The 25,034-nt window shown below is 36.7% G+C and overlaps 1 protein-coding gene and 5 non-coding genes across 11 annotated transcripts in view; 5 read left to right on the top strand and 1 right to left on the bottom strand.

Moving 5' to 3' along the window:
* LOC131467035 (teneurin-3) overlaps positions 1-25,034 on the bottom strand; it is a 566,025-nt gene that overhangs the window by 13,044 nt on the left and 527,947 nt on the right. For 4 of the 6 annotated variants that reach the window (XM_058640715.1, XM_058640716.1, XM_058640720.1 and 1 more), the window contains 14 exons: positions 11,949-12,020; positions 10,848-11,025; positions 10,472-10,492; positions 6,542-6,666; positions 5,975-6,082; positions 5,065-5,219; positions 4,503-4,604; positions 3,590-3,763; positions 3,329-3,388; positions 2,881-3,043; positions 1,447-1,585; positions 1,246-1,351; positions 925-1,067; positions 216-394 (listed from right to left, as the gene is read on the bottom strand). In XM_058640715.1, coding sequence (XP_058496698.1) covers positions 216-394; positions 925-1,067; positions 1,246-1,351; positions 1,447-1,585; positions 2,881-3,043; positions 3,329-3,388; positions 3,590-3,763; positions 4,503-4,604; positions 5,065-5,219; positions 5,975-6,082; positions 6,542-6,666; positions 10,472-10,492; positions 10,848-11,025; positions 11,949-12,020 — 1,725 coding nt within the window. The remainder of the gene's footprint in view (positions 1-215; positions 395-924; positions 1,068-1,245; positions 1,352-1,446; positions 1,586-2,880; positions 3,044-3,328; positions 3,389-3,589; positions 3,764-4,502; positions 4,605-5,064; positions 5,220-5,974; positions 6,083-6,541; positions 6,667-10,471; positions 10,493-10,847; positions 11,026-11,948; positions 12,021-25,034) is intronic. The other 2 variants (XM_058640717.1, XM_058640721.1) reach the window with 1 other exon arrangement.
* trnas-gcu (transfer RNA serine (anticodon GCU)) lies at positions 16,004-16,085 on the top strand. Its single transcript has one exon. It is a non-coding gene; the product is annotated as a tRNA-Ser (tRNA).
* trnas-gcu (transfer RNA serine (anticodon GCU)) lies at positions 17,267-17,348 on the top strand. Its single transcript has one exon. It is a non-coding gene; the product is annotated as a tRNA-Ser (tRNA).
* trnas-gcu (transfer RNA serine (anticodon GCU)) lies at positions 18,343-18,424 on the top strand. The gene has a single exon. It is a non-coding gene; the product is annotated as a tRNA-Ser (tRNA).
* Positions 20,181-20,262, top strand: trnas-gcu (transfer RNA serine (anticodon GCU)). The gene has a single exon. It is a non-coding gene; the product is annotated as a tRNA-Ser (tRNA).
* Positions 23,091-23,172, top strand: trnas-gcu (transfer RNA serine (anticodon GCU)). The gene has a single exon. It is a non-coding gene; the product is annotated as a tRNA-Ser (tRNA).

Below are 25,034 nucleotides of genomic sequence, written 5' to 3' on the forward strand. Positions count from 1 at the left end.
CCAATTAAGAGACAATGACCTCAACTGCAACCCGTTAAACCCTGATCTTAACCTAACCACAATTCATATATTAGTCCTAAACTTCAGAAATGAGGTTCTGCGTCATTAGGACCAGGTTTTGGTCTCCATGAGGACGACTGGTCTTGACAAGGTCAGTGTGTGTGACAGAAAAGAGGACATGTATACAAGCAGACACACGCACACATGAACCTTACCCTGCACCAGAGTGTAGAAGGAGTCAATCGACGACAGGTTGGTTGTTATGGAAACGTCCTCATCCCTCCCTGACGTCTCGATGTCCACGGCGACCGCTCCCGAGGACATGTCGCTGTGGAGGCTGGTCACGACGCCCGTGGGGAAGGTCACGTTGGTGAGACGACCTTCGCTGTCGTAGCTTGAGGGACAGAGGACGCGGGGGCGGGGAGACAAGAACGACAGGAGGTGAGTCAGCGTTATTTTTATTATTATTGTTAGCAGATTTCAATGAATGGGTCGTCCATTGTTTGTTGGCGACACGGCGTTAAAAACAGCGTTGTCAGAGATAAACGACAACAAAAGTTGGAGCAAGGATTTCTTTAAACGACGAGGTGAGACTGAACCAGAGTGTTTCCACGGAGCTTTTTATGTTCACAGCTGACACTCGAGTGAATGTGAGTCTCCATTTCTTGCAAGGCTATTTTGCTTTTTGCAACAGATATGGAGAGAAACGGATGTAGCAAGAGTCATTTAATTTCAAGTGGACGAGGAGGAGGAGGAGGCAGCAAAGCCCTTAAAAAGTGAAGGTTTTAGGTTGTAAAGTCTGAATCTTGCCTGATCTGGTCAATTGTCACTGCTTCAGAATGACCTAATTATTTTAATTCTAATTATTATTATTTTTTTCACGAATATACTTCAAGGATGTAGAAGAAACACGGCGATGCTCACTCGTAGAAGGTCGTCCAGCCGATCTGGATGCTCTTGGTCGCCAACAACCCGCTGCTGCCATGGTAACTGAACAAGACCAGTTCCTGACCCTGGGCCGTGAGGGTCTTCAGACCTCCATTAGTGCCGATGGTCAGCCAGATAACCTACACACACACACAAAAACACACGCGTTACGCACAGATTCTGTCTAAAACAAGAACTCTGCCACTTCTGTTTTGTTCAATACAGCGGTTCAAATCTGTGGTGCCACAGAAATTACACACAAAATTGTGATCGTTTTTTAAAAGATTTTCATGTAAGAAAAAAAATCATGCATCTTACCTGGTTGTCGGGGGCAACCACTCGCACAGGCAGCCTGTTGGTGTCTCTACGGATACGCAGGGTGTTCCCGCTGCTGTCGGTCACCGCGGTTACGTCGTCCTCGTTGCTGGGTGCAATAATGAAGGGGAGGAAAATGTTTTGTATGTGTAAGTGCTGCAAGTGTCAGTGATTGTGTGTCCACTCACTCACTCACTCACTCACCTGTAGCTGAAGTTGTATTTGTAGTCTCCAGTGACCAGAGACATGGTGAACTGATGAGTCCCATTTAAATCAAACACGTAAAGTTCTTGACAAGCCGGAGACGCCACTTCATAGGAGCTGGGACCTGAAGCCAGAGAACCTGAAGACACGAGAGCAAGACGCTTTATGTTATATTCAGTTCATAGACATTGTTTCGGCAATTTTCAAACCGCTGGAGGCGCAATAGTTCTTAAAGCCCAAATGTGTGTGTAAAATTATCATTTGTAGATTAAATATTGTGCCGACAGACTGAAGAAAGCATCTCTGTTTCTCATGGATCTGCACAAATATCACAGTAATCATTTTAGATATGTGATTCAGATGGAAATGAGAATAATTATGTAAAACATACACTATAGAAGCCGAATGTGTTTGATTGTGGTATGAGGGTTTGGTGTAATTCACTCTATGTGTGTGTGGGGTCGCTGTGCTCTCAGAAGGGGGAACTCAGGTGTATATAGGTGGCATTATCACTGTCATTGTCAGGTTTGTGAACCGGAAGGGCAAACGGTTTTCGACCGCTGTACCGCGGAGGCGCTTCTCATGACTGTTTGGATTGTTTGTTGGAATTTCATCATGCAAAGAAAACGCACAGCAATAAAACCAATATATTGCAACGAAACGAACAGCGTGGACATTCAATCAGAGTACAAAAGAGCGATCGCCAAGGCAAAGCGCGTCAACCAGGTCATCCGGAGTCAGAAACCTCAGTAGCGGAAGTTTGAGGCTGAGCTGCTATAATATACACAAAAATTACAATGAATGAAATGTACTTATTTTATCATCCATATTCTAGCTGTTACAACTTGGGACTGTTCTATTTCTTTTCATTTTGTCTCACTTCATTTTATTGCTGTTGATTCTTGTGTTAAAGAGGCTTTCGATGGGTCACCAAAAATGACCAAAGCGCGACTTAAACACCGTGTTCGGCCAGGATTAACATCTAAACGCTTAAAAATCAGCATCACTCTGTATCTTGTTGGAAAATTATGATTAAATCTAAAAATCGTAACAATTTTTTGTCACCAGCCACTTTTAGAGGACAATGAGTAGGCAGAAAAAGACGCTACAAGATGTTAGCCTGATGCTAACGTTAATCCCAATGGATTTGAATTTTCAGACAAATCAGCAGATATTACTGTAACAGTTTGGGGTTTATGTGTATTAAATAAATAAATAAATATATATATATATATATATATATAAGCAAGCTAGCAAGCTAACACCATGCAAAGTAGCAGAACTAGTCACTTAACCTTACTTTTTATACAGTTTGCTGTATTTTTTTCCTTTTTACGACCGTCTGACTGTATATATATATATATATATATATATATATATATAAATAAACTGGCCTTTGTCTTAACATTTGACCTTATACACAGTACAACAAACCTGTGGGTGGCTGGTTTCGACGTATAGCTCGGATGCGGATGTTTCCCAGATCAGCCACGTACAGCGTCCCGTCTGGAGACACCACCAATGAGGAGGGACAGTTAAGGCGGGCGTCCTTCGCGTAGCCATCGCCTGCCTGATAGCAGTCACAGTTGGCATCGTTCTGTTGCACACACAGGACAGAAGAAGAAGTGAGACACCAGGTTAGCATACAGCTGGACACGAGCAACAAGTGCTTTATTATTGTTGCACTTGACACAGGCTTTGGCGCCACCTACTGCCTATCTCAGTGAACTAACTTGAAATATTTACTTTACAGCGGTCGATGGTAACACACATAAATGCACATTTTCTTTCAGCAAAATGAAAATTAAAAATTCGATTAAATTTCCCGATACATTTTAATGGAAACTTGACTAATGCTAACAGAAAGTAACACAGCTAGTACCTTGCAGTCACAGTCAGATAGCGCACCAGCCAGATGCGTAATTTCTCCATCAGTCGACACCTATGGGGAAAAGAGACATTATTAACATCCTGACATCAAGATTAAATGATTTTTGCCAACATAACTGCCATTATTTCAGAAATGGAGGAAAACACTGGTCAACAAATGACAACTTTTCGCTTCATTATCTTCCTTCCTTGAAGGTGAATTTAATGATCAGTATGTGAGGACAAAGGTGTCCCATGGTGTTCTGAAGATTACCTGTCTGATGCGGTGTATTTTCTTCTCATCTGTCTCTGCGATGTAGAGGACGCCGCTGTAGGACAGAGCGATGGCTGTTGCTCCCTCTAGCATGGTCTGGATGGCTCTTTTTCCCATGGTGTATTCAATACCAGGCACCTGACAGTGCATGGGACGACCTGCCACAATTCGAACCTGAACAAACAAGGTTAAGTGTTTTCTTCTTATTTTCTTATTTTAACCTTAATCTCCAGTTTTCTGTCTAATCTGACTGTTTATTAAACCTTCCAAAAACATAAATGTTGTGTTTTTCTATGTCAATCTTCAATACAATAACTGAACAAATAAAATTAACTAACTTGCGTCACAGCTGTTTTCGTAGCGAATGACATTGCTAACTTGCGTCACAGCCGATATCTTAGCTAATGACATTGCTAACTTGCGTCACAGCCGATATCTTAGCGAATTACATTGCTAACTTGTGTCACAGCTGATATCTTAGCTAATGACATTGCTAACTTGCGTCACAGCCGATATCTTAGCGAATTACATTGCAAATTTGTGTCACAGCTGATATCTTAGCGAATGACATTGCTAACTTGCGTCACAGCCGATATCTTAGCGAATGACATTGCTAACTTGCGTCACAGCCGATATCTTAGCGAATTACATTGCTAACTTGCGTCACAGCTGATATCTTAGCGAATGACATTGCTAACTAGCGTCACAGCTGGTATCTTAGCGAATGACATTGCTAACTAGCGTCACAGCTGATATCTCATAGTTTAAAACATTTTAAACCAATTTTTTAATGATTGATTGATTTGTAGTTTTTGTGTTAACATGAGAGTTGAACATTTAAAATGGCGGTTACATCGGGTTAAAGGGTTGAAGGAAACACTGGAGAAGGTTCATGAGTTGGTGTAAATGGTACCTGTCTATTTTCAGTGATCTGCAGCACAACATTGTTGTCCAGGACGTAGATGGAGTTATCCATAGGATTAATGGCCAGATCTGTGGGCCACTCTAAACGAACCTGGATGTAGAGATGAAGGAAAGTAGAAAGAGTTTCACTAAATACTATGTATTTTGTTTAGTTTTGTTATTTGGAAAAACATGGTTATGGCGACAACACATGAAATTAAACTAGTTTTTTTTTAATCAGTCCTAATTTTTACATGTTTCTGTTAACTTGAAATGCGAAAAAAACTAATTCTAAGCCATGAAACCCAAACAATTCTTATTTTAAAAGGATTGTACGCTCAAACAAACACAGTTATGGGTAGATGTATTCAATTTCAGTCAATGATCCCAGCTAAATATTACAGACTGGACCTTTAAAGAAAACTCAAGCAAATGTATTTATCTGCTGTCGACACACCTGAACACTCTTTTTACCACTTCAAATCTCTATCTCCTATAAAACACAGAAGCTCACTGGAATAGTTCAGTTGAAAATGTGACAGTAGTTAACTCTGGCTATTTGTACCCATTACCTGTCTTATGTGCATGCTAGTATCGCAGGTCAAAGGTCGCGCAGAGGTCAGGTCGTTGCTGCCCAGCACTGTTGAGATGATTCCGTTACGATCCACTTTTCTGATCATCGTTCCGTCCACAAAGTAGATCAAGCCATTTTTATCAACTGCAATCCCTTTAAGAGACAAAGAACATGAACATTGTCAACATATTCTTATATCGTTTATGATTTAAACATATTGCTTATGCTATATGTATATATATATATATATATGTGTGTATATATATGTATATTCATATACAGTATGCTAGCACAAGCACATCCTAATAATGTTGCTAAGTCATGTCCCAGCTAATAATCTTGCCAAGTCACATAAACAGCCAATGACATAGCTAAGTCCCATCACAGCTAATCATGTTGCTAATAATTTTGCAAGGTCACGTCCCAGCTAATGACATAGCCAATGATGGTGTTAAATTGCATCATCGCTAATGAGATTGCTAATAATATTGCTAAGTCATGTCCCAGCTAATAATGTTGCTAAGTCACGTCCCAGCTAATGACATAGCCAATGATGGTGTTAAATTGCATCATAGCTAATGAGATTGCTAATAATATTGCTAAGTCATGTCCCAGCTAATAATGTTGCTAAGTCACATCACAGCCAATGACATAGCTAAATTGCATCACAGCTAATGACATTGCTAATAATTTTGCAAGGTCGCGTCCCAGCTAGTGATGTAGCTAACTCGCATGACAGCTGATAACTTCATGATGTCGCTAACTTGTGTTGCAGATAATGACATAGTTAATAAAATTGCTAATTTGCATCACAGCTGATGAAGTTGCTAAGTCACATCCCAGCTTATGATGCTGCTAAACTGCACCACAGCTCATGCCGTAGTGAATGGCGTAGCTAACTTGTGTACCTTTTGGTCCCAGTAGTTGTGCCTCGGTAGCTTTTCTTCCATCTCCACACCGTGCTTCATCAAACGGAGGACACTGTTCACCTGTGCCAGCGACTACTTCTCCATTACCTGTACACACACACACAGAGTATGAGTTCATCATAAGAATATTCATCACTTCATCTCACTGTTAAACTGCCCTGTTTTCAAACTGGGAGCTGAAGTTTGTGTCACTGCTCCAAAGCCCATCGAGAACATCAGCGTTTCTACATCACAGCACACAGGAGTTCTTAATACCCTGCTGCCTCCATTAATAAGTTCAAATATGTAATTTTGATACTTCAGGTTTTAAAATCTTTTATTAAGAATCATCATAAGTGACACAAACTTGTCAAACAAGGCAGCAGTAGACCAGACTCTCCTGTGTCCCACATGAGTTAAAAACGCTGATTTTCTCAATGGAATATGGTGCAGGAAAGTAAACGATAAAACTTCAGTTTCCAATCAGAGAAGTGATTAGAAGAGATTTTACATTGATTTTGAACATTCACCTGATCAACTGTGTCAACCAGGTGCATATATACTTACTGATGAGATCCCGGGCTCCACTCAGCATCTTGGGTCGGTAGATTCGCCTTGAGTTCGTGTCGGAGACATACAGCTGCCCTGTTACCGGGTCAGTGGCCAGATAGTAGCGGTGAGCAGGGTTGTTGCTATAGAGAGAGAGAGAAAAAACAGAAACAACAACAAGACGTTAGTTTAATCTTTTAGTTTCTTTAATGATGTCACTATCACTGAAATCCACAGTTTACAAACAGATCTTGAAGGTTACAATAAAACTGTCACGGTGAGAGAAGACTGACAATTTGGTTTCAGTGATAAGAATAATATTGGGGAAATGACTGAGACATTTTACATAACATTGTTTGTTTCTCTAGATTTAAGGGGACAGTTCAGGTTCAGTTTTAGCCTCTTAACTAAGGGGTCAACTAGTAAAGTCTATGCCTGCTTAATTTAAGACAGGAAAGTAAAGTTTGTGATCTGCTTCCTCTCCCACACCAAAGTCCATAGAGAAAATCAGTGATTTTAGCTTGTGTGGACACAGGAGCTGCTGGTCTACCGCTGCCTCGTGTGGTCACTTTGCATCATGAGTTGAATCAGAACAGAGGATTTAAAACACCAGTAATAACAAATAACATATTTTAACTTATTATTAGAGGCAGCGGTGGATCAACAACTCCTGTGTACTGTGATGCAAATTTGCTGATTTTCTCTATGGACTTTGGTGTGGGGAAAAGGAGCAGATTTCAAAGTGACACAAACTTCAGGTCCCAGTTGAAAAAGGTGACATAAAAGCACAACAAACCTGTTACTAACATATCATAGACCAGAAGCAAATGTAGATTTTATTAAGTGACTGTTTCGTTTAGTGGCTAAAATTTGTTTGTTTGTTTTTTTAAGTGAGGATTTGCCTGAACACAGCAGCCATCACTTGTTTGTGTCACACTCTTAATGATTCCTGTCACACTGTCATGTAAAATCCATCATCCTCACAAAGACATGGATATAATTAGCATATTATATATATATGTGTTGTATTATGAAAATCACAGGCTGTTAATTAGCGCAGCTAAGCTAGTTTTGTCAGATTGCAATTGCAGTTCTTTCAATAAACAACATTATGCACATTAAACAGATCTAAATCAAATATTTCTGCACTTTTTAGGCTCTTATTCTGATAATTTCACATTTCTTTCATCAGATAATCCACCTTTTAGAGACTCCAGGCAGCACCACTAACACATTCTGTGATTTTTTTAGACTGGTTGCACAAATATGGGAGCAAAAACACAAATGTAATCACACAAGAAATTACTAGTAGTGACTAATTTGACCTCGAACAATTTGTTTTGTGTGCTTCCAGTTGTCATGTTTGTACGATCCTTTCTGTTGATGACAAAAAAATTGATACAAAGCGAAAGGAAAAAAAATAATACTCTGCCTCCACTTTTAAAATCTTCAATATTTAATGAGGTTTAGTTTTTCCCCCCACACTTTATCCTTCTTTGTGCTGACAAAACAATGTAAAAGAATGGATTGATGGGGGGAAAAAAACGTGTTAAAAAGACATGCTTGTGCGTGTGTGTGTTCTGTTCAGTTAAATGTAGAAACAGCCTGAGGGAGAACTTGACAGATGATTATCCATATATGCCTGGACATATTAAAAGATGTGACAATGTAGAGGAGGAGAGAGAAGCAAAGGCGACAGAGATGGTACAAAAGACATCACATAAGAATAATTTAAGAGACACAGAGTAGGTACAATGAAAGAGTGAAATTCATGTGTAAGAGTATGGTTAAAAGGAGAATAAATGATCATCAATTAGGTGCAGGGGGAAAAAATTGCGACTCTGTTTCTATGAACCGTTCAGCCTGTCAGAGTTTGACCGATATATCAAGAGGACATAATTCCAGACCTGTATCCCCAGTGTCTTCGACCTCCGGATTAACTTCCCTTCATCTTACCCCAGAGAGTCACTACGTTCATGTTAAAAGTCCCATTTTAGTCGGACTAAGACAATAATTCAGTTTTATAGAGCCAGTCTTAGTCGGACTAACATACCTTGGTAATGTGATTCATAGTCCGATTACTCCTGCATGTACGCGCTTAGTCAGGCTGGAGTCGGACTTGGCGTTATGCACACGGTACATGTCTTTGACCCGGAAGTAGAAGGAGACGACGTATATAAAGTGCAGTACTGTTGCCAACGACATTATGGCGCCAGTGAGAGCGAAGGCTACAGAGAAGACAAAACTTTGGGACTGACGATGAGACGAGATTAATGCGAAATATAAAGAGCCACAGCACAAATCAATTTGTTTTTCTGTGACGTCAGCTACCGGAGCTCTATATCGGTGTCAGTATTGGCACAATATTGGCAAAAAGTCCAACATCTTGTGTCCCTATTTTGTGCTTATGCATGTATTTAAAGAGGATGTTGAGGCTGCGAGACAGAGGAAAGGATACAGATTGACATATAATACAAAGAGAAATAATTAAGAAAACCAACTACACACAATAACGCCATCCTCCCTCCACACTCCCTCCTCCTCCTACTCCCCTCATATTTCTCCTTGCTCGAGGCTTTTGCTGCTGCTGCTGCTTAAGTGATGACTGCACCGTTTATCTGAGCTGACAGCAGAAGAACAGGCTCAGTTTCCTGTGAACACTTGTCAAGATTAGTGTTGGAAAGACAATGAGACAAGCAGGAAAGAGAAAGAGGTGTTTTTGAAGACCACGGCTACTTTTCTTCTTCTTCCACTTCTTTGTTCCTCTCCGCCTTTGATCTGACAGTTCACAGTCATTCAACGCTAGTGGTTTTCACTGGTGACTTCAGCCGTTATTTGGATCTGAGACATGATACTCAGATGAATCACTGTTGGTTTCTTTTGGACATGTGTGTTGCAAATAACTAAGTATGCGATGGAGAGCTAATTTGAAAGCAGCTGTGAAGTTGATTTGTCTTGTTGCGCCATCATCTCCCTGTTCGTGCTAACCTTAAAAGTCGTTTCAAGAAATGTTGTCAATGTCCCTCCCCCAAAACGACTCTACGCTTTGTAGTACAAAGTCCGGACCCAACCAGACCTGAGGAGACGATCTGTTAACACAGAGAAAAATTCACCATCTCCTCACACACTGAGTTCTGCTACAGGCTGCTACAGACTCCTGATCACCAGCCAAAATAAGCTAGCTAAGCCAACCAAATAATGAGCTATTCTATACATCCATCAACAGACTGACTGCCAAATAATGAGCTGTTCCATACATCCACCATGAGACGGTGTGCCAAATAATGAGCTGTTCAATACATCCACTACCAGATGGTGTGCCAAATAATGAGCTGCACTATACATCCACCAACAGACTGATTGCCAAATAATGAACTATTTATAAATTGTGAGCTGCTCTATGAAGCCATTAGCAGATTGACTGCCAAATAATGAGCTATTCTATTCATCCATCAACAGAGTGACTGCCAAATAATGAACTGAACAACATAAACGTATATTTAACAGGCTCCTGACAATCGGACAATTAGTTGATGTGGATTTAGTTGACAAAAATGTGTTAATTATTGTGTGTTTTTTGATAACTGATAATATATTTTTTTTTTAGATGTGTGTGTATGATGCAGCATATTATTTAAAGCATTCATTGAAATTGCTAATGAACTCATCTGCAAACGCGATAGACAGCAGTGATGTTTAGTTTCTGAAAACTTGTAGAAAACAGGTGCAGAACAACAACGTGGATACACCGGGAACTTAAAATACAGAAGAGATTTTGTAACTAGTGAATTCATGATAATTCATGTTACACTTACTGTGAAGTTACTTACTAGTTTTCATTGAAAGGATGGAATATGTACAGATATGAGGTGCAGTGCATGACACAGCAGACATGGACAGTGAAATGGAAAGAGGTTTAAAGGTTGGAAAATGATGAGTCATCCTTACCTATGTCTGAAATCTTTGTTTCTTTAGTAAAGTGTGAGCAAGAGACAGAAAACACACAAGAAACAGGGTTAGTCGACACAATCGATGCCTGGGAAGAGTTTCACAGAGAAAGACACAGGAAGAAAAGCTCAGTGAAAGACAGAAGCTGGAGTGAATGTTCAGTCAGAGTTTTATGTTATGTTGCGTAGAGAAATGCAGAAATTCAGTGTTTCTCTAATGGTTTAACGGGTTGGCCGAAGAGCCGAGGTACTCCGATGTTTGACCACATTCTGGGGCACCCAGCGTTCACAGATGCTGTGAAATAAGATTCCAGTAATTCCCACTTTAAATCCCTGATAGAGAAGCAGCAGCAACACCAACAAAAAATCTTTATTACCTCAGCTCCATGACACTGGTAACATTCCCAGAGGGGAAGATCCTCCTGATGTAGTTGAAGTCTCCAACAAAGATGCTGCCATCTGCTCCGCAGGCCAGAGCCAAAGGTGCCAGCAGCTTGTTGCCCTCTGCCTGACCGTTACAGCTGGGACAGGAGATGCTGCGCCGACGCCCGTTTCCTGGAGGGGGGGGATTGCTTTTTTACATCGTCCCAGGTCTTCTACGACAGTTTTGCCACAACCAAGTGAATGAACTTGTCCCTACAAACAAATGCCTTGTCCACACGGAGCCCAGGTATCGTTAAAAATTATGCTTTTGTTGGTTTTGTTCTTCCCCATGTACGTTAATGGATGCAAATAACATGGTAATAGCGTTGTAGGGCATTAATATCATTTACTCCATCATATCATTTCAAAAACTAAAGTTTGGGTATTAACTCGTAGTAACAATGGTGACAGTGTGGTTATTAATGTGTGCTAAGTGTAAATGTAATATCATCTTTTGAGAATACTTTTACATTGTTATTGCCATGTTATTACCTGATGTTTGACATAAAATGGTATATAGGTAATATTGTTGTTACTACTGAGTCACTACCTAAACATTCGTTTCTGAAACAACGTGATGGAGTAAATATGATATTAATGCCTTATTACAATGCTATTACCATTTTATTACAGTGTAATTACCTATTATTTGACGTCAAATGGTATTTCAGTGATATTATTGCCTTATTACAATGCAATAACATTATAAGTAACAAGTTATTACCTGGACATTACTTTAAAAATAACACCATGTTTGAACGTTGCCACAGTAGCATTTCTGTTCTGCTTACGGCCGAGATGGCAGATTTGAAATAAATTAATTTGTATTAAAGAATCCCGGGCCGGAAAAAGACTTTAATAATCAGCTGGAAGTAGCCTGTGCTCGACTATTATTGATACGAACTTAACACTATAAGTTGTGTTATTTACTCCAAATCAGTGTCACTCTTTGAACATTAGGGGTCAAAAGTGTCCAATGGCTTTCGTTTACAAAACAAATGTCAAAAGATATCTGGATTTCTTTAATATGTTAAAATGTTGTTTTTTTTCCTCACCCATGATGCTGCTGATGACTGGAGGCTGCTGAGAGATGAAAATGTTCTCACCGTTGCCCTTATACAATATACCTGTAAAAAAAAGAAGAAGAAGAAAAGGCACAAGGAGGACAGAGTTAAAATCAGCAATGTACACGAAAGGTAAGGGGGAGGCGTGGCTTCCATGTGAGGGTAACGTGTTCACGTATATTGTGAGAGGATACACTTGTTCAAAGAGTTTGACCTCCTGTGGTGAAGCTGAATTATTAACTATCCTGAAACGAACACAGCGTACGTTTGGAGCTTTGCCATCTCTGAGCCGATACATTTTAATTAATTATTGACTCAAATTAATTAAAACTTGACTTGGGGTTGATTAATTTTTCCAGCAGGTGGTTTTCCTTAACCTCAAACTCACAGTTTTTTTATATATCACTTTAGTAATAACACGTTAATAGAGCTGTAGTAGGACACTAATACCAATTTATGACCAATTTAATAGCCAGGCAGTAAAAAAAAAACATACATTTTTGTAGTTCACTTACATTGTTTGTGTGTGCGTGCTGTAACAAAGTTAAGACGAGGATGGGATTTGAACCCATGTGTGCAGAGCATAATGGATTAACTACTCGGCCACCTCGTCCATATTTACATAATTTTTTGAAGAAAAAATTCCGGAAAAGAGAGTTGTTCAAAGTAAAATCATGGAAAAAGTAGTATATTTTAACAAATTGAAAGACCATTTCAATTTGTGCTCTGCACGCATGGATTCGAATCCCATCCTTGTCGATAAACTTTGTGTCATTAATTCCTGGCTCAAATTTGGGTATAAAAGGTGAATTCACTTTGGTTTTTGCCAAATAAATCATTAACTATAAAAAAAATGTTGTCCATCGCCACTCGGCCACCTCGTCCGTATTTCTACAATTTTTTAAAGAAATTTTTTTTTGGAAAAAATAGATTTGCACAAATTATTGGAAAAACTTTGCCCTTTTAAAAAGATAAGAGCAGAAAACAAAATGTTTTCAATAATTTGTCAAAATATACTTTTCTTTTTGAGAATTATTTATTATCAAAATTTTTCATAAATATTGACGAGGTGGCTGCTAATCCATCCCAACTCTCTTCTTCATTTCATTTTATTTCAGGAACTTTCAGCCTCGGAAAGTGATCGATTCCCGAGTTCCTCGCACACACACACACACAGTGTGACATTATTTGCTGTCAGGGTTTCACTCTCATATCAGTCAGTTTCCTTCCTGCCAGGACTCCTCTTTACTCCTCTCTCTCCTCTGCTCTCTCTCTCTCCCTCTCTCTTTCTCATCTCACCCTCCATTAGCAGGTGTTGATTGATCAACATAGAGCAAGGCAGCAGGGTTCCACCCATGCTGCGCTGCAGTCCACACACACACACACACATAGATACTCAATACTTTCCTCGCCTGCCTGTGTGGGTAAAAAGAGAGCGAGTTCAAATTCACCTGCTGTGATAAAAGAGAGAGGAGTAAGGCTTTTTCTCAAATCCCTCTCTCTCTCTCTCTCTCTCTCTCTGTGTGAATGAATACATCTGACCTTGATCTAAATAAACCTACATATTTACATTCCCACCACATCCTCTAACACACACACATGATCTGTACGATCTGCAGCCAGTGAGTAATTCTCAGTCCTGGTTCACACCGGACACAGATTAGATTTGCGCAAGTTATCGGTCTAAGAAAGATCATTAAATCAAAGATAGATGTAAGAAGAAGATCAGTTTTCATCAATTTTCTTTCATAAATCACTATGAACATGGACGAGGTGTTGTGGGTTCGAATCCCATCCTCGTCGCATTACATCACACAAACAACGCAGATTAGCTATCAGAGAATCCGGCACAGAAACAAAGGTTTGAAGTCAAAGTAAAAGCAGAAAACAAAATGGAGTTGTAGGAAGGCAAAACTTTCCCAATAATTTGTCAAAATGTACTTGATGTTCCTTTAAAAAAATTATTTTCATCTGGAATTTTCTTAAAATTATTTTTTTGTAAAAATAAAAGCAGAGCAATGACAGATTCATGAGTGAGGTTCACGGTTTATGCGTCTGCTGCTAATCATTACAAACATGGTTATTTGACTCCTGAACGTCTCATAAGTCCAAATCAAAAAAAATCCTAAAAGTTTATATTAATATCATTTGGAAACTTTGTATTACAAAAAAGAAAATTGCATAATATTTTTCAGTTGAACCAAATTGTGAGGTTGGATCATTTATGTTCCATACGACTGTTTTTATTGTAAAATAAAGCAAAAATAAGTTCAGAGTTGAGGTCTGGATGAGTCTGACAGTGTTTGCATTATTTTCCCACAAATTAAAGAAAAGAAGACGATAAGAGACAAAAACGGCCGTGTTTTCTTCTCTCCTCTCTTTAATTTGTCACATTCCCGTGCTGCAGTATTTTACGCAGACCTTGACAGTTATCGACAAAAAACCCTCAGGGCCCCCGAAGATCCTGCTGCCTCCAATCTTCCTTAAAAAAAATGTTTTTAGGATAAGATAAGGGGAGTCACCGCTTCTCTAAAGCCGGGTCCAAAGGGAGTACTTATTAAAATCCAGTCTGGATAATTCATTGGTAATTCATAAATAAAGCAGCCGACACATCAACATCAAACTTCTGAAAAAAGGATAATTCATTTTTTGTTGGTGTTTGATTCACAACACAGAAAATCTAGTGTAATCTGATGAAGCTTCAGGCTGCAGAGGATTTAAATCCACTTAACGTATATTCACCCTGACAGCTGCGCACGCTGCGGCTCACGTTTCTCCATGTAACATCATTGTAGTTTGTTTTATTGTTGTGTTTGTATTATATTAGAGTGAGAGAGAGAGAGAGAGAATCAGACCTCCACCACAGGTAGATCAAGTTTTATGTTAAAAGAAAATCTTATCACGGACATACTGTACTTTCATTTGATATTGATATACGGTGGTTAACAAATGTATTTGACCACAGCTGCCCGAAATTATCTGCATTAAAATCATTTTATTTATGTTTCTGTAGAAGCTTCTTTAACCAAAATGATATTTTTTAAAATGAAAATATAATTATTATTGTTTGTTCATGAGAAAAACCAACAGTAAAAATAGTAAAAAGTAGTAAAATATTTATATTTGTCATAGTTAACTCGTGATTAATCGCACATTTTTATCTATTCTAAATGTCCCATTATTTTTTCTCATTTTAATGCTCTTATCAAATAGAAAAGTGGATCGGCTGCTTTGTGCTAATGTTTTTTTTTTATTGAGACAATATCTCTGTCACCTGCATATTTTGAGTTATTCCTCTTATTGTGAGAGCCGCACAATAATAAGAGAGGCTGTGTATCACCCTGCAGTGCTGTGAATAAAGTACCATTCTTCAACGCAGACAGAGTTCAAAATTTGACAAAAAAGTCATAGGTTAGTATGTCGTTCAAAATTTGACAAAAAAGTCATAGGTTAGTATGTCGTTCAAAATTTGACAAAAAAGTCATAGGTTAGTATGTCGTTCAAAATTTGACAAAAAAGTCATAGGTTAGTATGTCGTTCAAAATTTGACAAAAATCATAGTATAGTATGTCGTCCAAAATGTGACAAAAAAATCATAGTATAGTATGTCGTCCAAAATGTGACAAAAAAGTCATAGGTTAGTATGTCGTCCAAAATTTGACAAAAAAGTCATAGGTTAGTATGTCGTTCAAAATGTGACAAAAAAGTTATAGGTTAGTATGTCGTCCAAAATGAGACGACATACTCATTTTGGACGACATGAGTCTGTCGTCCAAAATTAGACAAAAAAGTCATTGTATATTAGTCGTCCAAAATGTGACAAAAAAGTCATAGGTTAGTATGTTGTCCAAAATTTGACAAAAAAGTCATAGGTTAGTATGTTGTCCAAAATTTGACAAAAAAGTCATAGGTTAGTATGTCGTCCAAAATGACACCAAAAAGTCAGAGGTTAGTCGTAGTTAGGCAAAATATTGTTTTTTTTCCATGATTTTCCTTTGAAAAACTCTCTTTTGTGTAATATTACTTTGTAAAAGAGGGAACATAAGGACGAGGTGGCCGAGTGGTTAAGGCGATGAATTGCTAATCCATTGTGCTCTGCACGCGTGGGTTCGAATCCCATCCTCGTCGACAGTCTCTGTATTACAGCATGCAAACAATTAACTACACTTGTCTTGTGTCAATAGGTTTATTTGAGAAAAAAAAGATGACCGACTTCAAAATGTCATAGTTTAGTATGTGGTCCAAAAAGTCACCGAAATGACATAGTTTAGTATGTCGTTCAAAATTTGACAAAAAAGTCATAGTATAGTATGTCGTCCAAAATGTGACAAAAAAGTCATAGTATAGTATGTCGTCCAAAATGTGACAAAAAAGTCATAGTATAGTATGTCGTCCAAAATGTGACAAAAAAGTCATAGGTTAGTATGTCGTCCAAAATTTGACAAAAAAGTCATAGGTTAGTATGTCGTCCAAAATGTGACAAAAAAGTCATAGTATAGTATGTCGTCCAAAATGTGACAAAAAGTCATAGTATAGGATGTCGTCCAAAATTTGACAAAAAAGTCATAGGTTAGTATGTCGTCCAAAATGTGACAAAAAAGTCATAGGTTAGTATGTCGTCCAAAATGTGACAAAAAAGTCATAGTATAGTATGTCGTCAAAAAGGTGACAAAAAAGTCATAGTATAGTATGTCGTCCAAAATGTGACAAAAAAGTCATAGGTTAGTATGTTGTTCAAAATGTGACAAAAAAGTCATAGTTTAGTATGTCGTCCAAAATGTGACAAAAAAGTCATAGGTTAGTATGTCGTCCAAAAAGTGACAAAAAAGTCATAGGTCAGTATGTCGTCCAAAATGTGACAAAAAAGTCATAGTATAGTATGTCGTCCAAAATGTGACAAAAAAGTCATAGGTTAGTATGTTGTTCAAAATGTGACAAAAAGTCATAGGTTAGTATGTCGTTCAAAATTTGACAAAAAAGTCATAGTATAGTATGTCGTCCAAAATGTGACAAAAAAGTCATATTATAGTATGTTGTCAAAAATGTGACAAAAAAGTCATAGGTTAGTATGTCGTCCAAAAAGTAAACGAAATGTCATAGTTTAGTATGTCGTTCAAAATTTGACAAAAAAGTCAGGTTAGTATGTTGTCCAAAATTTGACAAAAAAGTCATAGGTTAGTATGTCGTCCAAAATGACAACAAAAAGTCATATGTTAGTCGTAGTTAGGCAAAATATTGTTTTTTTCCATGATTTTACTTTGAAAAACTCTCTTTTGCGTAATATTACTTTGTAAAACAGGGAACATAAGGACGAGGTGGCCGAGTGGTTAAGGCGATGGATTGCTAATCCATTGTGCTCTGCACGCGTGGGTTCGAATCCCATCCTCGTCGACAGTCTCTGTATTACAGCATGCAAACAATTAACTACACTTGTCTTGTGTCAATAGGTTTATTTGAGAAAAAAAAGATGACCGACTTCAAAATGTCATAGTTTAGTATGTGGTCCAAAAAGTCACCGAAATGACATAGTTTAGTATGTCGTTCAAAATTTGACAAAAAAGTCATAGTATAGTATGTCGTCCAAAATGTGACAAAAAAGTCATAGTATAGTATGTCGTCCAAAATGTGACAAAAAAGTCATAGGTTAGTTTGTCGTCCAAAATTTGACAAAAAAGTCATAGGTTAGTATGTCGTTCAAAATGTGACAAAAAAGTCATAGGTTAGTATGTCGTCCAAAATGAGACGAAAAAGTCATAGGTTAGTATGTCGCCCAAAAAGTCACCGAAATGTCATAGTTTAGTATGTCGTTCAAAAAGTCACCGAAATGACATAGTTTAGTATGTCGTCCAAAATGTGACAAAAAAGTCATAGGTTAGTATGTCGTCCAAAAAGTGACAAAAAAGTCATAGGTTAGTATGTCGTCCAAAATGTGACAAAAAAGTCATAGGTTAGTATGTCGTCCAAAATGTGACAAAAAAGTCATAGGTTAGTATGTTGTTCAAAATGTGACAAAAAGTCATAGGTTAGTATGTCGTTCAAAATTTGACAAAAAAGTCATAGTATAGTATGTCGTCCAAAATGTGACAAAAAAGTCATATTATAGTATGTTGTCAAAAATGTGACAAAAAAGTCATAGGTTAGTATGTCGTCCAAAAAGTAAACGAAATGTCATAGTTTAGTATGTCGTTCAAAATTTGACAAAAAAGTCATAGGTTAGTATGTTGTCCAAAATTTGACAAAAAAGTCATAGGTTAGTATGTCGTCCAAAATGACAACAAAAAGTCATATGTTAGTCGTAGTTAGGCAAAATATTGTTTTTTTCCATGATTTTACTTTGAAAAACTCTCTTTTGCGTAATATTACTTTGTAAAACAGGGAACATAAGGACGAGGTGGCCGAGTGATTAAGGCGATGGATTGCTAATCCATTGTGCTCTGCACGCGTGGGTTCGAATCCCATCCTCGTCGACAGTCTCTGTATTACAGCATGCAAACAATTAACTACAATTAACTTTAGTATGTGGTCTAAAAAGTCACCGAAATGACATAAAAGTTTGACAAAAAAGTCATAGTATAGTATGTCGTCCAAAATGTGACAAAAAAGTCATAGCATAGTATGTCGTCCAAAATGTGACAAAAAAGTCATAGGTTAGTATGTCGTCCAAAATTTGACAAAAAAGTCATAGGTTAGTATGTCGTTCAAAATGTGACAAAAAAGTCATACGTCAGACGTATGTCGTCCAAAATGAGACGACACTCTTTTGGACGACATGAGTATGTCGTCCAAAATTAGACAAAAAAGTCATTGTATAGTATGTCGTCCAACATGTGACAAAAAAGTCATTGGTTAGTATGTCGCCCAAAAAGTCACCGAAATGTCATAGTTTAGTATGTCGTTCAAAAAGTCACCGAAATGACATAGTTTAGTATGTCGTCCAAAATGTGACAAAAAAGTCATAGGTTAGTATGTTGTTCAAAATGTGACAAAAAGTCATAGGTTAGTATGTCGTTCAAAATTTGACAAAAAAGTCATAGTATAGTATGTCGTCCAAAATGTGACAAAAAAGTCATATTATAGTATGTTGTCAAAAATGTGACAAAAAAGTCATAGGTTAGTATGTCGTTCAAAATTTGACAAAAAGTCATAGTATAGTATGTCGTCCAAAATGTGACAAAAAAGTCATATTATAGTATGTTGTCAAAAATGTGACAAAAAAGTCATAGGTTAGTATGTTGTTCAAAATGTGACAAAAAAGTCATAGGTTAGTATGTCGTTCAAAATGTGACAAAAAAGTCATAGGTTAGTATGTCGTCCAAAAAGTGACAAAAAAGTCATAGGTTAGTATGTTGTTCAAAATGTGACAAAAAGTCATAGTATAGTATGTCGTCCAAAATGTGACAAAAAAGTCATATTATAGTATGTCGTCCAAAATGTGACAAAAAAGTCATAGGTTAGTATGTTGTTCAAAATGTGACAAAAAAGTCATAGGTTAGTATGTCGTTCAAAATGTGACAAAAAAGTCATAGGTTAGTATGTCGTCCAAAAAGTGACAAAAAAGTCATAGGTTAGTATGTTGTTCAAAATGTGACAAAAAGTCATAGTATAGGATGTCGTCCAAAATGTGACAAAAAAGTCATAGTATGTCGTCCAAAATTTGACAAAAAGTCATAGGTTAGTATGTCGTTCAAAATTTGACAAAAAAGTCATAGGTTAGTATGTCGTCCAAAATTTGACAAAAAAGTCATAGGTTAGTATGTCGTTCAAAATGTGACAAAAAAGTCATATTATAGTATGTCGTCCAAAATGTGACAAAAAAGTCATAGGTTAGTATGTTGTTCAAAATGTGACAAAAAGTCATAGGTTAGTATGTCGTTCAAAATTTGACAAAAAAGTCATAGTATAGTATGTCGTCCAAAATGTGACAAAAAAGTCATATTATAGTATGTTGTCAAAAATGTGACAAAAAAGTCATAGGTTAGTATGTCGTCCAAAAAGTAAACGAAATGTCATAGTTTAGTATGTCGTTCAAAATTTGACAAAAAAGTCATAGGTTAGTATGTTGTCCAAAATTTGACAAAAAAGTCATAGGTTAGTATGTCGTCCAAAATGACAACAAAAAGTCATATGTTAGTCGTAGTTAGGCAAAATATTGTTTTTTTCCATGATTTTACTTTGAAAAACTCTCTTTTGCGTAATATTACTTTGTAAAACAGGGAACATAAGGACGAGGTGGCCGAGTGATTAAGGCGATGGATTGCTAATCCATTGTGCTCTGCACGCGTGGGTTCGAATCCCATCCTCGTCGACAGTCTCTGTATTACAGCATGCAAACAATTAACTACAATTAACTTTAGTATGTGGTCTAAAAAGTCACCGAAATGACATAAAAGTTTGACAAAAAAGTCATAGTATAGTATGTCGTCCAAAATGTGACAAAAAAGTCATAGCATAGTATGTCGTCCAAAATGTGACAAAAAAGTCATAGGTTAGTATGTCGTCCAAAATTTGACAAAAAAGTCATAGGTTAGTATGTCGTTCAAAATGTGACAAAAAAGTCATACGTCAGACGTATGTCGTCCAAAATGAGACGACACTCTTTTGGACGACATGAGTATGTCGTCCAAAATTAGACAAAAAAGTCATTGTATAGTATGTCGTCCAACATGTGACAAAAAAGTCATTGGTTAGTATGTCGCCCAAAAAGTCACCGAAATGTCATAGTTTAGTATGTCGTTCAAAATGTGACAAAAAAGTCATAGGTTAGTATGTCGTTCAAAATGTGACAAAAAAGTCATATTATAGTATGTCGTCCAAAATGTGACAAAAAAGTCATAGGTTAGTATGTCGTCCAAAATGACACCAAAAAGTCAGAGGTTAGTCGTAGTTAGGCAAAATATTGTTTTTTTCCATGATTTTACTTTGAAAAACTCGCTTTTGCGTAATATTACTTTGTAAAACAGGGAACATAAGGACGAGGTGGCCGAGTGGTTGCTAATCCATTGTGCTCTGCACGCGTGGGTTCGAATCCCATCCTCGTCGACAGTCTCTGTATTACAGCATGCAAACAATTAACTACACTTGTTGTAAAACTTGCCTTGTGTCAATAGGTTTATTTGAGAAAAAAAAGATGACCGACTTCAAAATGTCATAGTTTAGTATGTGGTCCAAAAAGTCACCGAAATGACATAGTATAGTATGTCGTCCAAAATGTGACAAAAAAGTCATATTATAGTATGTTGTTCAAAATGTGACAAAAAAGTCATAGTTTAGTATGTCGTCCAAAATGTGACAAAAAAGTCATATTATAGTATGTTGTCAAAAATGTGACAAAAAAGTCATAGGTTAGTATGTCGTCCAAAAAGTGACAAAAAAGTCATAGTATAGTATGCCGTCCAAAATGTGACAAAAAAGTCATAGTATAGTATGTCGTCCAAAATGTGACAAAAAAGTCATATTATAGTATGTTGTTCAAAATGTGACAAAAAAGTCATAGTATAGTATGTCGTCCAAAATGTGACAAAAAAGTCATATTATAGTATGTTGTCAAAAATGTGACAAAAAAGTCATAGTATAGTATGTCGTTCAAAATGTGACAAAAAAGTCATAGGTTAGTATGTTGTCCAAAATGTGACAAAAAAGTCATAGGTTAGTATGTCGTTCAAAATGTGACAAAAAAGTCATAGGTTAGTATGTCGTCCAAAATGAGACGACATACTCATTTTGGACGACATGAGTATGTCGTCCAAAAAGTCACCGAAATGACATAGTTTAGTATGTCGTTCAAAAAGTCACCGAAATGACATAGTTTAGTATGTCGTTCAAAAAGTCACCGAAATGACATAGTTAAGTATGTCGTCCAAAATGTGACAAAAAAGTCATAGGTTAGTATGTCGTCCAAAATGTGACAAAAAAGTCATAGGTTAGTATGTCGTCCAAAATGTGACAAAAAAGTCATAGTATAGTATGTCGTCAAAAATGTGACAAAAAAGTCATAGTATAGTATGTCGTTCAAAATGTGACAAAAAAGTCATAGGTTAGTATGTTGTCCAAAATGTGACAAAAAAGTCATAGGTTAGTATGTCGTTCAAAATGTGACAAAAAAGTCATAGGTTAGTATGTCGTCCAAAATGAGACGACATACTCATTTTGGACGACATGAGTATGTCGTCCAAAAAGTCACCGAAATGACATAGTTTAGTATGTCGTTCAAAAAGTCACCGAAATGACATAGTTTAGTATGTCGTTCAAAAAGTCACCGAAATGACATAGTTAAGTATGTCGTCCAAAATGTGACAAAAAAGTCATAGGTTAGTATGTCGTCCAAAATGTGACAAAAAAGTCATAGGTTAGTATGTCGTCCAAAATGTGACAAAAAAGTCATAGGTTAGTATGTCGTTCAAAATGTGACAAAAAAGTCATATTATAGTATGTCGTCCAAAATGTGACAAAAAAGTCATAGGTTAGTATGTCGTTCAAAATGTGACAAAAAAGTCATATTATAGTATGTCGTCCAAAATGTGACAAAAAAGTCATAGGTTAGTATGTTGTTCAAAATGTGACAAAAAAGTCATAGGTTAGTATGTCGTCCAAAATGTGACAAAAAAGTCATAGGTTAGTATGTCGTCCAAAATGTGACAAAAAAGTCATAGGTTAGTATGTCGTTCAAAATGTGACAAAAAAGTCATAGGTTAGTATGTCGTCCAAAATGTGACAAAAAAGTCATAGGTTAGTATGTCGTTCAAAATGTGACAAAAAAGTTATAGGTTAGTATGTTGTCCAAAATGAGACGACATACTCATTTTGGACGACATGAGTATGTCGTCCAAAATTAGACAAAAAAGTCATTGTATATTAGTCGTCCAAAATGTGACAAAAAAGTCATAGGTTAGTATGTCGTCCAAAAAGTCACCGAAATGTCATAGTTTAGTATGTCGTTCAAAATTTGACAAAAAAGTCATAGGTTAGTATGTTGTCCAAAATTTGACAAAAAAGTCATAGGTTAGTATGTCGTCCAAAATGACACCAAAAAGTCATAGGTTAGTCGTAGTTAGGCAAAATATTGTTTTTTTCCATGATTTTACTTTGAAAAACTCTCTTTTGCGTAATATTACTTTGTAAAACAGGGAACATAAGGACGAGGTGGCCGAGTGGTTAAGGCGATGGATTGCTAATCCATTGTGCTCTGCACGCGTGGGTTCGAATCCCATCCTTGTCGACAGTCTCTGTATTACAGCATGCAAACAATTAACTACACTTGTTGTAAAACTTGCCTTGTGTCAATAGGTTTATTTGAGAAAAAAAAGATGACCGACTTCAAAATGTCATAGTTTAGTATGTGGTCCAAAAAGTCACCGAAATGACATAGTATAGTATGTCGTCCAAAATGTGAAAAAAAAGTCATAGGTTAGTATGTCGTCCAAAAAGTGACAAAAAAGTCATAGGTTAGTATGCCGTCCAAAATGTGACAAAAAAGTCATAGTATAGTATGTCGTCCAAAATGTGACAAAAAAGTCATATTATAGTATGTTGTTCAAAATGTGACAAAAAAGTCATAGTATAGTATGCCGTCCAAAATGTGACAAAAAAGTCATATTATAGTATGTTGTCAAAAATGTGACAAAAAAGTCATAGGTTAGTATGTCGTCCAAAATGTGACAAAAAGTCATAGTATAGTATGTCGTCCAAAAAGTGACAAAAAAGTCATAGGTTAGTATGTCGTTCAAAATTTGACAAAAAAGTCATATTATAGTATGCCGTCCAAAATGTGACAAAAAAGTCATATTATAGTATGTTGTCAAAAATGTGACAAAAAAGTCATAGGTTAGTATGTCGTCCAAAATGTGACAAAAAAGTCATAGTTTAGTATGTCGTCCAAAATGTGACAAAAAAGTCATAGTATAGTATGTCGTCCAAAATGTGACAAAAAAGGCATAGGTTAGTATGTCGTCCAAAAAGTGACAAAAAAGTCATAGGTTAGTATGTCGTTCAAAATTTGACAAAAAAGTCATAGTATAGTATGTCGTCCAAAATGTGACAAAAAAGTCATATTATAGTATGTTGTCAAAAATGTGACAAAAAAGTCATAGGTTAGTATGTCGTCCAAAATGTGACAAAAAAGGCATAGGTTAGTATGTCGTCCAAAAAGTGACAAAAAAGTCATAGTATAGTATGTCGTCCAAAATGTGACAAAAAAGTCATATTATAGTATGTTGTCAAAAATGTGACAAAAAAGTCATAGGTTAGTATGTCGTCCAAAATGTGACAAAAAAGTCATAGGTTAGTATGTTGTTCAAAATGTGACAAAAAAGTCATAGGTTAGTATGTCGTTCAAAATTTGACAAAAAAAGTCATAGTATAGTATGTCGTCCAAAATGTGACAAAAAAGTCATATTATAGTATGTTGTCAAAAATGTGACAAAAAAGTCATAGGTTAGTATGTCGTCCAAAATGTGACAAAAAAGTCATAGGTTAGTATGTCGTCCAAAAAGTGACAAAAAAGTCATAGGTTAGTATGTCGTCCAAAATGTGACAAAAAAGTCAAAGTATAGTATGTCGTCCAAAACGTGACAAAAAGTCATAGGTTAGTATGTTGTTCAAAATTTGACAAAAAAGTCATAGGTAAGTATGTCGTCCAAAATGTGACAAAAAAGTCATAGGTTAGTATGTCGTCCAAAATGTGACAAAATAGTCATAGGTTAGTATGTCGTCCAAAATGTGACAAAAAAGTCATAGTATAGTATGTCGTCCAAAATGTGACAAAAAAGTGATAGGTTAGTATGTCGTCCAAAATGTGACAAAAAAGTCATAGTATAGTATGTCGTCCAAAATGTGACAAAAAAGTCATAGTATAGTATGTCGTCCAAAATGTGACAAAAAAGTCATATTATAGTATGTTGTCAAAAATGTGACAAAAAAGTCATAGGTTAGTATGTCGTCCAAAATGTGACAAAAAAGGCATAGGTTAGTATGTCGTCCAAAAAGTGACAAAAAAGTCATAGGTTAGTATGTCGTTCAAAATTTGACAAAAAAGTCATAGTATAGTATGTCGTCCAAAATGTGACAAAAAAGTCATATTAT

Source organism: Solea solea, chromosome 10 (assembly GCF_958295425.1).
Source record: "Solea solea chromosome 10, fSolSol10.1, whole genome shotgun sequence".
Taxonomy (NCBI): Eukaryota; Metazoa; Chordata; class Actinopteri; order Pleuronectiformes; family Soleidae; genus Solea; species Solea solea.